The sequence below is a fragment of the Macrobrachium nipponense genome, chromosome 36, assembly GCF_015104395.2.
Source record: "Macrobrachium nipponense isolate FS-2020 chromosome 36, ASM1510439v2, whole genome shotgun sequence".
Classification (NCBI taxonomy): domain Eukaryota; kingdom Metazoa; phylum Arthropoda; class Malacostraca; order Decapoda; family Palaemonidae; genus Macrobrachium; species Macrobrachium nipponense.
The window spans coordinates 58,083,741-58,101,789 of NC_087220.1; the positions used below are offsets into that span (position 1 = coordinate 58,083,741).

The 18,049-nt window shown below is 35.4% G+C and overlaps 1 protein-coding gene across 7 annotated transcripts in view; it reads left to right on the top strand.

The window, feature by feature from the left end:
- Window positions 1-18,049, top strand: part of LOC135203719 (coronin-1A-like) — an 88,207-nt gene that overhangs the window by 64,164 nt on the left and 5,994 nt on the right. For 4 of the 7 annotated variants that reach the window (XM_064233623.1, XM_064233625.1, XM_064233628.1 and 1 more), the window contains 2 exons: window positions 5,718-5,822; window positions 6,422-6,595. In XM_064233623.1, coding sequence (XP_064089693.1) covers window positions 5,718-5,822; window positions 6,422-6,595 — 279 coding nt within the window. Of the gene's footprint in view, window positions 1-2,484; window positions 2,600-5,717; window positions 5,823-6,421; window positions 6,596-17,139; window positions 17,199-18,049 lie in introns of those variants that run through there. The other 3 variants (XM_064233626.1, XM_064233627.1, XR_010311999.1) reach the window with 3 other exon arrangements.

An 18,049-nucleotide genomic window follows, 5' to 3' on the forward strand; every position in this document is an offset into this window, starting at 1 on the left:
CTCAAGTATTTTTAAATGTATTGGATCTTGGAAGAACAAGGTGGCTGGGTTCATGCCTGGTGTGAAAAATGATGAGTATACAATATCAGTGTGGTTTTTGTTTTGAATTGTTTTTCTGTTTTACATGAAACTTTTTGTTTTTTCAGCAAAATAGCATTTTACTGTATTTGTGATGTCGAAGTCTCTCATTTTATCAATATGTTTACCAGGGCTCTGCAAAATCATTCAACAACATTACTGTGGCACATCTAAAATGAAACATTATTTGATTAGACTGAACGATGCTGGAGGTTGGAAGTTGATGAGTTTTAAAAGGGACTAAGGAATAGTAGTTTTTGTTGATTTCATGAAGCAATTAATGGTAGCATTTTAATAGTTACTTTTGAGGCACTGAACCTCTGCATCCTTCTCATGCATTATTGTATGTATTCATAAAACTGAAAAGAAATATTGTCTCAGTGCGTGTAGGACAAATTGCTGATCATGATTTACCCTTCAATATGACGGTCCAGTATCTCTGGAGCTTTGGCTAGGCTTTCTAGTGTAGCTGAAATATCTTGGTATTGTAAAAGTTGCTTGTAGTTTTTCTTTGCTTTTGTTTGAACTTTACATTTTATGTTAATTACGTTTACGCTTTGCTGACCAGTCTAGGTGGCCAACTTTTCAACACACGAGTCTGTATGCAAATCAGTTCTTATCTTCCACAAATATATTGTATACAATGCCAGTTGCTTTTATCATGTCATCTTGATAATTATATCTTTCGCACAGCCAGTCCCCAATTATTAACTTTTTAGGCACCTGTTGAGTTGTTTCACTATCTTATGAACCTGGGGAAAGATTATCAGTTTGATATAGTTGTGAAATTGTCAAGAATTTTGCTCCAAATTTCCGTTGGTAAACTGTTTACAGATTTCTGTGTCAAAGGTAACATCAGTTTGAAATTTGTTTTAATGCATAGGCAAAGTTTAGAGAATTCTACTCTAATTAGTGCAGTAGGTGTAAAAAACCTTTTACTTGAGAATAAATTTTCATAGTACTCAGACTGAAGTCAAATTTAGTGCTGATATTGTAGTTTTTGGAAATTGTTTTACCATCAAAGATCATTACTCGGCAAAGCTCGTTGTAATCGAACAGTGGCTGAGAGTTCAACCGGAAAGTGTTTGGTACCTGAATTATAAATACTCCTTTATTTTTTCTCAGTTCCTTTCACTTATGTGTCCTTCCATCGTACTGGTTATGAAAAGGCCCCGCCTGTTTTCTCGTTAAAAGTGACTTGTTTTTGTCGTCTGCATCCAACAGTGAATGCTAAATGAGACGTCAGGAGAAAAAGTAATTTTTTCATTTTCTCCATGATTCTTATAAGTCAAGTCCCTCTTAACTTCCCAGCAGAGCTGCAATACTTAACTCTCCTTCGCCCCCCCCCCTATTTTAGTTTGGTGCAAAGCCTGCCTTGACATGAAAATTCCTGTGATTGTCCTCTACATATTTAGATTTAAACCCTAAATACTCTGCCTGAACTTCAGAGGGTATTCGTAGTTAGTCATCTCCGTTCCTTTTCTTCCTGCATTCCCTCACCACCCTCTTGCTCCCCTTATGGTCTTTTGGTACGATACATATTAGGTTTTCTAGAGACTTGAGTGTGTTCATGCATTTTTATATCCTCGGACAGGTGCGGCTGTTATGAAAATGTTCTTGTGGCTTTTTTTTAATACCTGTGTTTGGATATATTTTGTTGGTTATTGTGTTTCAAAATTGTTCATATTTAGTGGATGGTGAAATGCAATATATTCATTACATACAGAACTACTACTTCCGTAGAGTATCAGGGAAAAAAACTGTAGCTTCATGTTCAACCAAAGATGTCATTTGATCAGATTGCTTGGTGACAAGACCCCATGATTTTCTTTGTCACGTGTTTGCAACATAAACTGTTTTATGTTAACTCAGAGCAGCGGTGTGTATTGCATGCTTTGATCGATGTTAGAACTACCAGCTGAGCGTTAAATGGAAGTTTGTGTTTTGGGGATTCCTCTGTATTTCATCAATTATATGTCAAGTATTAAATTGATTTTGTGATGGAATTGTGGGTGAGTATAAGTTATACACTTAACAAGAACATATCCTTTATTCTTGTTAGTTTTGGGTTATAGTTGGGTGGTATTTTAAAATCTCAATAAAATTATTTGTGTGGCAGTTATTTTCTGCCAAGATTTTGTAGTCACATTACTTTGTGATACGTTTTAAAAGGTTTATAGATCTGCAATTAGAAAACTTTATATTTTCTGTAATAGGAAGGTTTCTTTCAACAGGCAGTGGTAAGATGAATTTAGCATTTGGAATGCATTTTGTCGGTTCCAGCATACAGCTGGCATATGTATTAATTTTTATATCAGGTTATGTATGTCAAAGGACAGTCCTTATTTGCACGCAATCTTTTCCAGGGTTCCCCAACGAATGTGTCATTCAGGCAGTGTTTTTCAGGTGATTAATGCTGAGAGAAAGCGAGCTGCGAGTGATCTTGGGATCTACAAGTCATAGTTTGGGAATACGTACAGTAATGTCTGTTTTTGAGTTAATGTCATCCAGGCAGCCACAGGTTAGGTGGAACTCTCCCTCTCGTTGTTAAGCAAGTTTAGCTTGTTCTCCCCTACAGCGTGCCGAGTTGCTGCTGGATGTCTTTACTTCCTCCACTAACATGCTGGCATTGTGTTTGAATTAACAAGCTGTGAGCCTAATGCAAGTAGGGGTATCCATGGAAGTGTTGTTTCTGCTGAAATCATATCAGTATATGCATTGTTATTCGTTACACACACAAGTATGTACTGTGATGCAAACATTCTTTTGCCGTTGTCTTTCAACAGTGTTGATTAAACTGCTCAAGAACTGACATCATGTGGGTGTTAATGTAGTCCTGTTGTTCTAGTAATAGTATGTATTTGTTGGCTAGGCACCTCTTTTGCCTTACATGAAGGAAGACAAAATCACCCGAGATTTTTTGGACTCTGCACCATTTGTTGAGATGGTAGTTCACATACATAAAAGATTCTCTCCCCACCTAGCTGTCCAGCTTCTTCAACTCTCTTGCTCTAGCTGAAATACTCGGTTAAGAAATAGTTTTCATATGAACCTGGAAATGAAAGGCCATAGTTTGTGATGACAGAAGGTGCTTACACTTAAACAATTAGCTTCATGTACGTATTGTAAACCCCACTGAAATCGCAGTTGGACATCAGGGCAAGGGCAAAGCAGTTGTTTGTTACATCAAGTTTGTTAAATGAATTTAGAATTGTAGCTTTTTAAGGAGTACTGTCTTGCATTATCAAAATAAACAACTCTTCCATGTTTCCTCGTTAAGATGGTCTCCGTAGCACCTTTTCAGATACAGACATGCATACTTTGCTTTTGATACACATTGACGTATGTGTCTGTTCAGAGTGTGAAGATACGCAGACAGTCTGATGTTGCTTGTATTCTGAGACACTGGTTGCCAGAAATTCAAGGAATGGAGCCAAGACGAACGATTATTTTACCTGCGGTGTGTGTGGGTTTAAATTTTTGCTGCTTGAGTTGTTGTAAGCGAGAGTATTTTGATTTTTTCAACCAAAATTCTGGGTAATATGTGTACATTGAAGCTCTAATGAAAATTACTTAGGAAATTTTAAAATTTATGTGTTCTCATAAATCAAGAATATTTATATGATCTCTTAAATGCCACGTGGTCTGAAAGTAAGCCAAGGCATTTGGTGCATCTGAACGCATCTGTCATTAAACAGCCACTGAGTTTTGTCATTTTTGTACAAACCTCAAAACAAAATTATGGTTATTTTTTTTTTCATCCTCTTACACTTACATCTTAATCTAGCCATTTCCTAGATTCAGTATTCAGTTATTAGATCATTATGAAGCTCTGATTTATGAAAAAGTAAATTATTCATCTAAGAACAAATCTCCTGGAACAGCCTTAGATGAAATAAGCATTTTAACATTAGTCTGTTAAAACAATAGTTACCGGTTTGGTTCTTGTTAAAATGCCATTGTGTTGGAAGTAAATTTTTACACTAGATAGCTAATTATATTTTAAAAGGATTTATATAAGAAAAACTAGTGGACAAAGACAGTAGGCCTAATTATGACAAAGGCATGTTTGCATACTGATTTGTGCAATTAGAAGCTAGCAGTAGTGTGATAAAACAATATACATACCTTTGTTTTGTGAGAACAGAACCCGAGTAGGTGTGACCCTTAATCATTCAGGAAAATGGTAGAGAGGAAGGCAGTGGCAGTTGATTAGAGAATTACAGCTTCAAGAAAACTTGGGACATACAAAACAGATTCAATGAGTCTTTTCATCCATCAGTACTAGGGATAAGGAGCTTGGTAGGTGCTTATTCATGCTTCTCACGTGCGTAGCTTTTTAAACTTGCTTTGATAATGAAGATCATTTTGTTGTATACTTTTTGCAGATGCAACAGAGTAACTTCAGAATCTATTTCATTGCTCAAGTCAGTGGCTTAGTCTTTTTTAGCTTTTCAAAGACGTATTTTTCAGATTATTGTGGATATTGCATAAAAAACTGTGTATTCTGTAATGATTAGTTAATCAAAGCTAGGCTTGGAGGAATTATTCTGGTCCTGATATAATGATGTCAAGGAAAAGGAATTTCTCTGTGCTGTAGTTGCAAGAAGCTTCTGAGCTAATTAATTAAATGTACTCATAATATTTTGGGAACCATGTTGGCTGAGAGGGTGTTCAGAGACCATTTTTGGATTGGAGTTTGGTCCAATGAAGGATAAAGATATTAGATTGAAAGATGTTTCAAATTCTTGTGCATGTTAGTCCACATTTTGAACATATCCATCTCATCCAAGGCTATGTGGTTTTACGGCAGGTGTGGCCGCTTGCTCTGAGGGCTCTTTGAAGTATTTCTGATTTTCGACTTTGAAGAAAAGAACTTTGTGCCTAGATATTGGTTGAGAAAGTTCCCACCAATTTAATTTTAATCATGTTTTACATTGATAGCTACATATACAGTTGTAGTTATGGCCTTCATCCTCCAATATTCCAAGTTTTAGCCATTACATTTTTGTGAGTTGTCATTCAATTTTTGTGTAATGGTCCCATGTTAGAGCTTTTTCTAATGCTTAGAATAACTTAATGTTTAGATTTTTTGGTGTGTAGTTAAGTGTCGCCTTTTGAAACCCATTCTTTAGGAAGGTTTATGTACCTACTTTTCAAAACCTTTTTGCATTAGACGTCAGGAATGGTTCATTTTCCCATACATATCCATTGGTTCCCCTGCATTACAGTGACCCTGCTTGTTGTGTTTTCAGAAGCAAGAATGTGTTGTTTATCATGGAGTAAAGGTAGCTCTTCACTGCATTTACCTTTAATTAGGATCCTTGTTTTTATTGTATTGAATTTTCTTGGACCATGACTGACTCTTCAATTGGTGGCCCAAGAAACTACTTGTATTCTAATTCTCCAAGAATTGATGCAGTCAGGTGTGACCTTCAGCAATGACAATTTGTAAGCCAGCTCTGTAATTTCATGAATGACGCTCCTCTACAGATTTCATTTGTGACTTTCGAGTCCGTGAAGTCCTTGTGAAACTATATATGGACAGTAGAGAAGTCCAAAAGTTCATTAACCTGTCATAGTGTGTTAATGGACATTGACTCAAGAATTCCGACAGCTCACTTGTCACATTGTTTCAGGTGAAGGCCCCAAGCAGTAGCGACAAAGACTTGAAGACCTCGACGAACTTGGACACCAAATTCCAAGCCCTTCAGAAGTTGTGGGGCTGTAATGTTAAGAATATGGTGAGCGAGTGTGAGTTTGTCTGTATTTTATGCTTGATGTCATTTTCTCTCATATATTAGTTTAATAATCATCTTCCCTCATAAAATTTTGAATATTGTCAATTCAAAATTGTTTGCATTAGTCATGATGGTTGTGTTATGTTACTCAGGAATGAATGCAGATCTTTAGCATTGAAGATGAATTTAAACGGGACATCTGGGTATCTTCTTGAGCAGAAGATTTAATATCCAATTGTTCTACATTTTTTATCAAGTGGTACTGATATCCCACATACAGTACATATATATTTTAATTTAGTATTTCATTTTGGTAAAGCTTTGAAATATTAGCTTTCTTTGCAGTTTGAGGTTTAAATAATATTCCTCCTGGACTGTGAGTTGGGTTGAATCTTTGAGAGGTTTGAGTAGCATCCTAAAATAATTTTGGTTACAGATAAGGGAACTTAGCAGATTTTTCACACAACTGTTCAATTTAATTCTAAATGTTGTGAATAACAATGAATATCTCATGGCAATGTATTGTACTTCGATCTTAACCTGTTGGTGATGCACCTCACCACCAGATTCTAATTCTGTACCCAATATTCGATGCTCCGCAGCCAGACAACAAGGAACAGTCGTCAACAAGTAGCTCTGGCTTTGAGTCTGAGAAAACCACAGCCAGAAACACCATCAACAAAATTAACATGTCTCCCAGCAAGCTGTCACACCTGAGTATGCAGGAGAAGGAAATAGAGATCCTGGAAAAACCTTCTCCTAAAACAGAGTCAGAGGTAAGGGAACGATGATTTAATTCTGTGCTGAACTGCTTCAGTTTTTTTTTGTTTTTTTAGTTACATATCAATCAATGTACAGTACTTGAGCCATTCAAGCTTACCCGTTGTTTGAGCCTCTGCTTTGTCGAGGGAGGAGTGGACGTTGGAATTTGTCTTGGACCTGTTGCGAGGGTTTCTCAATTTCTATTCTTTTGTGGCCTTTAGTAAGTCATTGCAAATCTGGCCAGGCTAGAAGTTTTCTGTGTCAGTTCTTTTCATTAAAGCTTAATTATGCTTTTAAAGAACAAGTTATGATTAACCAACTGCACTTTTATAAGGAATTACAAATTCTTCCCACCATCTTTTAGTGTCTTACATGTTGAAATAAATCAGAATATCTGTGGCAAGACCTCTTTGTTCTTTCCATGTACCACTGGACCTGATGCAAAACTTCTAGCCAAGCTTACAAGCTGGTGCAATTATGCTTTTTTCCATAACGAAGAGATCGATCAAAATTAGTGAAGTAGTGGACAGCTTCGCCGGAAGTACTGTAGATGCCTGTGGGCTCTTTGGCTATCCTCTCCAAAAATTGTCGCTGTGTTGTCCTCGTGGTGTCAAAGCACATGTATTTCCTGTAGCTTTTGTTAATTGAAAGAAAAATTGGATTAAATCATACATAAAACATACATGAAAAGTAGTGTTTAAAGATTCCTTGTGGATCACACAGTAATGTAGTCCCCGTGATAAAATAGTCAAGGTTTTGAAACATTTGCATTTATCTATTAATGATAGGTTTTGGTTTTGACAACTTCCTTCATAATTTTTGTTTCTTACAAATTTACGATGTAGGCTTGTGTACACAGTTTACGATGGATACAGTATCATCAATAATGCTGAGTTTGGCAACTGGTAGCCTTGACTCAAGATTCTTGCAGAATTACTGCTACAGCAGCTACCAGTTTTCTCTTAACGAACTAGAGCTATGAATTCTTTGGGCCAAGGCCTTTTGTGAGAGTCCAGAAATTTGACTGTGGCTTTATTTTAAACTACTTAATAGTGGAAATGATGAAGCAGTAGGCTAAGCGCAGAAAATAAGAAATAGACATAGTACAGTAATTTTACAAGTCACCATTGGTACTATGCTAAGTTTCCATGTGCTATGGTTAATGATGGTAGGATTTTTTTTAGCTTTGATGCGTATAATAGCAAAAAACAGATTAATTCTACAGTTGGTTACAGCAGTCATCAATACAAAATGTAAGAATGTATCATATGAATATGTATACAAAGTTTGCACAACAATGGGACAACCTCCGAATGGAAGCCAAGTCCATTGTCTCCAATGCTTAGTGCCCCTGACCAGGTCAGGGCATGGCGCCCTAAGTGAGGTTAGGTAGGTAAGTTCTTGTTAGGTCAGGACCTGGCATTCCAGGAAAGGTTTGGTTTGTTTATGTCTGCAGAACATGTCCCATCATTCGCCCCATATATACTAGTACAGTCATATCCCAAAGTGGATAAATTGTGATCTATTTTGACAGTGAATTTCATGTGCTTTGATATTGGTCCAGGGAACATTCTTTTGGTGAAGGGCTTCATTTTCGTCAGAAATAGTGGAATGAAAAGCTGATATAGTTGGTGTTGGGGTTTTAGTTGCTTTGGTCTCTTTTGAGTGTGGACTATGCAGTCGGTTATAAGTAATCTGGCCATATTGTTTGTCATCTTCTTGCAAGTGGTCCTGAATCTGCAGGATCCTGGTTGAGGATTTTCTGGTTTAGGAAGGGGCCATTTTGAATTTGGATAGATTATCCCAAAAATGTTTGCATTTAAAAATATAACCATTTTTTTGTTTTTCAAATGTAGTGGTCACTTTTGTGTGTACACTACCTGTATTATGCCTTTAGCATCGTTATTAGTTTACCTACTTGTTTGTAAATTCGCATGAGAATTTGCAAAGGAGAATTGTGTGAAAAAGGTGAATTATAGCATATTTATTGATTTTTACTTTGCAGTCTGATTTAACTTCTTACTACTACTTTTAGTTTTTGACATACTGTTGCCCAGTTATTATCAGTGATGTCTAATAATGACGCAAAAGTAACATTAAAGAAAGGAAGTTATATTTTGTGGCTGAGAACTAAGATTATTCTTGTTAAACCTGTGCTCTGGGTAAAACCATGAATTGTAGAAACTTGTCATATATAATTCATCAGCAGCCCAGCAAAAATCAGTGACATACATCAGTCAATTCCACTCGGTTTCTGATTTGTCATTTTGCAGCCCCAGATTTTCTCATCTCCGCAGAATAGTTTTTTAAACTTCATTTGAAAGAACTGTGATCAATAGCCTTTATGCATTGTGACAAAAGTCACAATTTCCTTAATAAAATATTTTCCATAAGTTTATAAATATTGTAGGAAAATGTGTCAGGCTCTTTTGTATCAAGTAAAGTCATTTGAAAGGATTTTTATTCATTCAGTTGTTTTAGTTCTGTAAAGTTGTAACTGATACCTGAAGGCCAGTGGGTTATAAGATCCTTCCATTGTATTATAAATGTCACAACACCATCAATCAATAAAAACTGAATATAAAAATAAGTACTATTGTTTCTAGATCAAGCATAAATATTCCATGTTCCTGAGTAAATTCTTAGTGTATTAGTCCTGTGGGACTGAAGTAATGTGACGTATGGGTCGAGCTGATGTACTTATTAACAGCCTCAGGAAAGTTTGCTCGTATACGTAGTTAAACAAACCAGCTGATCATGAAAAAAGATGGAAGGAGGAGGAGTTGCTTAAAGAATAAGGAGTTACATTTATTTTGTGATTCTAGCAATCAATAGTGCTTGGATAAAGATCAAGCTTCACATAATCATTAAAAGAATTATACATTTACCTGGTAACAGTACCTGATCTCTGAATTTGCCTTACGAAAATTAGTTTTGTTGTCCCTCAGTGCTCTAGTAAGCTGCATGCGCAGGCACGGAAGCACTTGCATGTTCTTTTACATATTTGTGAGTTATTTACTTTAATGTCTGTTCCTAAGATTCATAAAATTCTCTCTCACTCAAACTAGCATGTGGTGACAAGGGGATTTTGGAAATTTAAAAGAAAATTTAATCTGATAACACTGGACCTTTTGTTACCTTCATGATGTTTTTTTTCTATTATCCATTTTACAATATGTCCCTTCTTTTTACCCCAGTGCTTGCATCACCATACTGCATGCAAAAATGAATGAATATTGGATTTGCATTCTGTTGTGGATTAGACTGTTCTATGACTATTTACAGTCCTTGAAAGAGCCCTTGGAATTCCATCATCTTGGGCATGGAATGGTTATTCTTGATTACATTATTTTACCAAAGGCATAGAGTAGGCAGCTGATGAACAAGGAAGTCAACTGCTAACATTGATTTATATTGTGTAGGAAGACTTGTACTTAGCATGAGAGGTGTTGAACATCATCTTAGATCCTTTGTATTCCTTCAGACCTGTTCATCTAACCCCTATTTGTTTGTCCAGGTATCTTGAGACAGTCCCTTCATATTTGTATTATCCTCTCTCGCCTTTAAAGATTTCGGTCTGTTGAACATCCTTGCGCTCCAGAATGGAAGTAACTACAGTGTGCTGAGTTTCGTTGGTTTTGCATTCCAGGTAGTGATTTGTGACCTAATGAGTTGAGGCCACAATCTTGGCAGCCAGGAACATTATTTTTAATTTCTGTTGGGTGTATGGAAGTCATCATTTGCCTCTCTCTGATTTCATGCAAGATAGGTCAGTTGAACAGCTGAAAATGGCAGTACCCGTCTGTAAATGGTCTGTCTGATCAATCCTTTGTGCCATTCACTTGTCATTGCTTAAAAAGGGATGACCACTGTCAGTCTCCCTTGTGAGTAAACACTCGAATTGGGTATGCAAGTAACATATTGAAAGAGGCACTAAGCTCAGTTTTGCTCCTTTAGAGCTAAAAGGAAGAATCTGCAGAATCAGATTTTACGACAGCAGTAAATCTGAACCTCTGGCTTATGGCGCTTAGGTTGACATTAGAAACTCCCCGTCTTGTTTGTCATTTGTTTCTTGCCGAAATGGGATGGGTTTTGTAACAGCAATGGTGTAAGGTTATATCAAGGATCTGCAAGACCATAAATATATAAAGGTTTTGCTGAATGTAGAATTATGTACATATTACAGGTATAGGAATTGAAATACGACAGTTGTAATAATGATATTGTTTTACTGATTTACTAACAACAGTAAAATCAATAGCTAAGGATATTTTATAATTGTAGCTTAGTCTTTGTTTCTGTTTTCCTTATATAAGTCTGTCTTTTCTTATTTATCGAGTCCTGCATGATTTTGTTTACATGTTACGAATTCTTTTGATATCTGTTGCTTCTTTCACCTAACAATCTTCAATCTTTTTCCATTTTTGCATATGTTTTGGATCTTCAGAAAACTGTCTCTTTAGTTTTGTGTTCATGTGATTTTTCTTAATAGAATCCTCAGTTGTTCAATGCTTCTTTTATGATTGTCACTTCTTCCAGTCCGCAGACCTTTCTTCCTACTCTATTGTCGAACAGTCAGACTCCGTGAACCCGAAAGGAATCCAGGTTGAGAATACAGGCATGGCTGACAGAGCTACAGTTGAAGAAGATCCATGTCTGCACGTAGCTTAGATGCAGCTTATGAGATACTTGCATGTGTTATTGATACACATTTGCGTGGGAGAATCCGACAGAGAAAAGCTTTCGTTCCAAAGTAGTTGGAATATGACATGATGATTACTGCAATATTAGATTTTTTAGACAGCTCAGAAAACAGGGTTTCAGTAAAGAATGGCCGTTCTGTTTGCTTTGCGAAGTGCTTGTAATCACTGACAATTTGACTTAGGTGTGAGTGGAGGTGGTGGTATAAATCGTGTTTCTGTCTTATTTCAAGTGTTTCAAGTTCTGTGCTTTGCTGAGGGTCCTTTGCAATTACTGCATGATCTCAACATTTCCTGTCAGCTTTTCAAGACACTTCAATTTATGCATTTCAAAAAACCAGATTGCTTGAGTGATTTCAGCTTACTGCCACAAGCACCAGCCATTTTTTTTTTATAAACACTTAGCAAGTGTAATTCCTATTTTCTGCTAGAGTCCATTATTGTTAACCAAAATGACCTAGTCCTTTATTTAGATTAGCTTTGTGCAAAATTTTTATCACTTATCAACAACTAGTGGAGTCTTTTGTTCTGTTGAAGGCACATCATTAGGAATTGTCTTTTGTCAAAGCATTTATTGAACCTTGGTATCTTGAGAAAGTCAGTGCTTAATTGCCATCAAAAGATCAGTGGTGCTTTGGGTAAAGGCAATCACTGACAGTTGTTCATGTCAGCATCAGTGAAAATTTTGTTAGTAAAGTCCTTGATGCAGAATTTCAAAATATACTTCAAAGTATGAATATTGATCTGATTAGAAAAATACCAGTAAGTTACAGTATTATATTATCAGGAAACATTGTATTCTATTTTATTGATATTCTCTGTATATAGCAACTACTTGTATTTAGAGTCCCCTTCTCATATGTGATAAAGAATTGATTTGATTACATCCTGTATTTTGTAGTTACTTGGAATTTTTCCCTGTGGTAATAATATTGTCCAAGAAATGTTAATTTCAATTGATCTCTAGATGTTTCACATTGTCTTGAATTAACAATCTTTTGCTAACCCTTCTTCATGTATTGATTTTTTTTTTTTTTTTTTTTTTTTTTCCAGTGCCTTGAATGTCAAAATTAGTTTTGTAGCATGTCTTTTAATACCTTTGTCATCAAACAAAGCCTTATACTATTCACTGATGTCCTCCCTTTGTGTTTGTATATTAGAACAGTGAAATTGTTTCTGAAAATTGTGTATCTTGTCCTTAATGCATGTGCTCTTGCATTCATGAAAACCAGTTAACAAATTGTACCCGTTACCTCACTGATTGACCATTCATGAAACATGTAAAGAGACAGCTTTCCAGTATGTTATGGAAGTTGCTTGCCAATTCAGAGTTCACCAAAACTTTTCATGAGCTGAAGAGCAAAAGTTTGACATTTCAGTCTTAAAAGAACTCGGGAATGTGTTGTTTGTGGACTCTCCTACATGTGAAGCACAAATGCACAGCGTGATTTTTACAATCCGGAAAAAAGAGATGTTTCACCAAAGATAAACAAAATCAGGAAGGGAAGAAACTTAACCAATATACCTTAAAACGGATTGACACTTACCTATATGAGTATGTCGTTAATTGTTGCATTTTTTCTACCTTGCTTTTGAAGCTTCGACACTATACACAAATACGCAGAAAAATCAGAGGGACAGCATTGGAATGTAAAAAAAATATATGTATAATTATCAGATGCATCAGAGCTGTTATGCAGCTAGACATTAAACCCTCCCTTTCCTACCTTTGTGTTGTGCTGGTATTGTGAACAGGGATTTTGGTTCATTAAGCGACAAGTTGTGAATATTAGTTGCGAGTTAGGACTTATATTCTATTTTGTGCACATAAGAGTATTGGTAACCACTTCCAAATGAAAACCATAGTATTCTTTGGAAGTTTGAAATTCAAGTCAGTGGCCCAAGTAGGCTTGTGCTATATGAATAGGGGTTTATCATCTGAGCAATAAAAATAATTTAATGAAGAGTGGGTTGGTTATACTGTCAGGAACTCTTATTCTGTAACAACTTTTTTCCTCTCACTTCTGAAAGTACCATAGAAAGCAACTTCACCGGACAAGATGTACATTGTTTGTCTTCTCATTACACATTGTTTGAATATTGAACACATGCTTTCAATTCCAACATCTACGACGTTCCTCTGAAAAAAGTAGGAAAGTGTATACTTATATGTAATCTTTTTACTTATCAAAGCATTCCACCCTTTCCAGTAACCCAAAGCATTGCAATGACTGGTTTTCCGTAGCCTAAGCGGTAGGAAGCCTTTATTCTACAAGCAGGCTAACCCAGCATCTCTAGAAATGATACTGGCAGCCCACTTTAACTCCCCCAGTTATTAAAAGTTCATTCCATATTTTTTATTGGGGAGTTTTTATCATGTATTTCTTTTGACTGGGGCTTTTGTGGAAGATTATGAACAAGGAATGACCAGGAAAAAATGAATTTTGGAGTATTTCTTAAATATTTAGGTCAATTGAAGGTCAAATATGAAACATTCTATCTACATAATTCAAAATACTTTTGTATACAATGTCGTCCTGTTTTTGTAAAAAGTCAGTGACTTGTATCATATTCACAAATATTTCAGTGCTGACACATTTTAACACCTCTCTCCCCTCTGTAAATACATTACTATAGCCATTGAAATAAAATCCAGCCACATTTTAAAAGAGCTGTTTACTAACAAATATTTTATGATCGTATGTTTATGGTTATGGTTATTGAATTTAAGTTTTGTCGATACAAATTTCATTTTGAATATGGAGTAAATTACTTTTACATTTGATGTCAGGTTGAAATAATGTAGATATGCTATATAATTATTTATCATTCACATTCTCCGTAGTAACATTTTAATTGTCACCTTGCAACATTTCCAGAAGTAGTAGCCTGTACTGATATGAAAACATTGTCAACATGATACTATACCCAAATGCTTTGTTTCAGCAGTCATAGTTGTGTGTTAGCAAAGACATCATTGTTTGAAATGTGTCTGCATTTTCCAGTAGTTGCTTATAGTAGCTCAGTACTTGTCAGTACTTTTTTTGCTAGAGGTAACTAAAAGTGGAGAACTCTGTAATTGGGGGATATTTACCTTTATCCTCAGTGTTTTTATCCATTGTCCAATATTTCTGGTTTTGATTTTATGGTAATTTGGAAAAGCATAGTTTTCTTTTCATCCGTAGTTCTGTTGGTGTACAAGTTAGCAGTGCATTTGGATTCAATAGTTTTATTTGTGCATTTTTATTTGAGCCTAGTCATCTTTTGCTCCTAGTTTTTTCCCAAAAGCAAGGCACTTTATGGTATTTGATTAGAGCTTGTATTTCTCGGAAGAGTTCCCAAAGAACTAATTTATATGGCTTTAGATTCCACTCAGTATTTCTTGTATATTGTACATGATGTAGTTTAAAAGCTGTTATAATTCATGCATAATTGTAAGATTCCAGTGTAGTTAATGGCTCTTAAATTAACTTAGTGAAATTTGATGGGAAGAAAAGCAAATGATAGTCAATGCGTTTCTTAATACTGTACTACTCTCCTACCTCACAGCCACTGGTGCAGTGCATGGTGGGTAAGACAAGGAAGCAGCTCTGTCATTCCATTTGTTTGTGATCACAGCTCTTTTTATATTTACATATCTCCTTTTTGCTATTTGTCATTGAAGCAGACTAGCATCTTTTTTGACTAGCCATTGTTCTGCCTGTTTGCTTGCGACCGTATGTAAACAATCCTCTGGAATTTACATGCAAGGTTTGTTTCTGCTTGGGAAAGAGAGCTGATGAATCGCTCCCTTTTTTTTTCGCTGCTGCTGAAACAGTGGAACCCTGAAATCCACTGGTTATTTTCCCTTCCTCTTATTAATTGGACCTAGGAATCTTTGCATGAAGAATGGTGATGACACTTGTTAAGCTTTTCTCGACTAGAGGGACTCGTTCTCATTACTGTGATCGTTTACTAATTATCCGTGTGGGGAACCAGGCTTCTATAACGACCTTGGTGATTTATTACCCAAAAACATTTGCTGTTTTTGAACACGTGTACCATTCCTCGAGTCCTTTAAAAACAAATTGGCCCTGGGGGATAGACATGAATACATACATTGCTGGCGAGTATTTGAAGTAGTACATATTGTAACTGCCAAGTGTCATATTGATACTTTCAAAAAGTTGTAGTGTAAATTTAAGTGCTGCTGCTGTTGATGATTTTCTTGAATAAAGAGTAGTTTGTGGTTTAGGCATAATATTTTTTCTAGTAGGATAAACATTGTGAGCTAAAGTCATTGTAGTACTGATTTTAGCATTCCAGTGAATTTAGTTAATGTGGATGTTTAATGTTCTGAGTCATTGCAAAAACAGTACATACTGTATATCATGGTTGCATTATTGCTGCAGTAGATTTTTTGATGTGGCTGTACTCTGGTTTTAAATATTACGGTCGTGAGAATTTATCATTATTCCTATTGTTCGTACAACCAATATAACACCTGGCATTTGTCAAAATTTTGCTTGAGCATTTTTTTTGTGAGGTTTTCCTTCTCAATTTATCTATTAGCAAGGGCAAGGAAATTGTTTTAAAACCTTTCAGTTGGAAAATGCCATGAAGGTAGATGAGGAACTGGGCAAGTAAAGCTTTCTATATGTTTATTTTTTCTCATAAATCATCAAGACAGTCTGTTTTTGTTTGTAAGTCTCAAGTTCATTGGACCAAATACGTATATTGGAAATTTACTATTGGCAGTGGATTAGCTTTATAGTGGGTTGAGTTGATTTTGTTCGGCATCCATTTATGGGAATTGGTAGATAGTATATCTAATTTACTGTACCCATTTATACTATGAAATAAAATATTTAATACATATTTTCATTGAAGTTTGGGTGCAGTGCTCGATAATTAATGCTTTACGTTTGACATTTTGAAGTCAGCCTTTAGATTCTGACAATTAATGACTACTGATTAACTGTAATAACTAATATTTAAGTTATAATATGCATAAAGACTAAGTATTTAATTAATATGTAAAATTTAGATAAGACTTCACAAATTGTCCTTTCAAATGTTGGGTTGGTCAGCCTACCCCATAATTTACCCATTGTATTATGGCAGTTTCAGTCCTCTGGAATAGATGGTAGCAATTACTATAGTCATCTCTGGCAATCGAGATGTAATTGATTTTATGAGTTCTTTTTTAGCACATACTATATTCTTAGCCTTTGGGGTTTTTGCTGTTTTAATATGATCAGGAAGACGTGATTAAGGTAGCTTGGTTTTGCTCATCTAAGACAACGTCATCTTTAAATTTTAGGAACGAATAGCCAGTTTCAAATTCGCGGACATGCTTGTACATACTGTGTACTCTTAAACACCGAATAATGGTTTAGGCTAACATATATTTGCCAAATTGTAGCATTTGTGCAGTTTTGCTTTGTCTCTTGATGTGTAACTTTTGAAAAATTTAAAACTCATCACCCCTATAGATGAAATTTCCAGTTTAGTCGTGGGCAGTAATCCTTTGATAAACAAAAAACTTTTTGATTAGTGTGAAAATTTCATAAACTTACTCTTTTGATTTCCTTTACTTGAAGGTGAAATAGGACGAAAGTGACTGGGGTTGCACCATTTTTGGGCAATATTTTTTCAAAACTTGAAAATCATGTATAACATCACCTTCCTTGCCTTGCTAATGGCTTTCAGACCACATCAGAAGGAAGAATGCTCATGATGGAAATAGAGATATTTGTAAAACATTTAGCTTAATGAATTGTACATAATAATGATTTTAATTGTAAGTTCAAAGCCAACAAACACACCTCGACTATATCATGACTCAAATGAATTCTGTGTTGCTCTTTGAACGGCAGTCGAACCCACATGAATCCCAGGAATCAGCTACTGAAGGTGATGCTTAGGCTAAGATTGTGTAAGATTGTGGATGATCTGTTTTGTATCGCTGCATGGGCGCTTTTTTGTCTTGACGCTTTTTTTTTCAAGTCCTTATCTCGATCATTGTGCTTCGTTATGTGCGGATTAATCCGTTATCTACCGTCTTGTTTTTTCGCCATTTTTTTTTTTCTTTTATTTGTGTGTGGAATCTACTCGGTAACTTCGTTGTTTTTCGTAGCATCTGGCAGTGTTTAGATCATTAGCCTTTTTGTCTGGCAGACATACCAGCTGTATGTGAAGGTCTGTTAGCCTTTGGATTTTTCTGATTTATTTTCTTGGAATTATGTATAAAGACTGATCATACATGATCAGCTGTCCTTACTAAGTGCTCGGCATACTGTACTTATGCTTGTTTTTGTGTTGCATGCTTTCAGTGTCTTTCAAATGTAGTTTGATGGAAAAAAAATTTTTTTTACTACAGACATTTAACAATTAAAAATGTATTGTTTCATCATTATAAGTATTTTATATTTATATCCTGTTATTTGCACAATAGTGACTAGTCTTTGGATGTACAATTTACAACAGAACTTGCAACTTTTATGGGAGCTGAATGATTTTTAGGTATGGAAATTATATATAGTATGTTGTGAATCTTCTACACTATTTTTCTTCATGTGTTGGGTAATATATATCATATCTACTAGAGTCTGCACCTTTCACAACTTGTGCATTGCTTTGATATACAAACTGGTCAAAAAACTGCTAAAACAATAATGTTTCCTGCATTTAATAGTCACTATAGATGCACAGAGATATGAGACCCCCATAATTTCAGTAGGAATATATTATAAAAGTACTGTTTTAATTCAAAAAAACTTTTTTTTT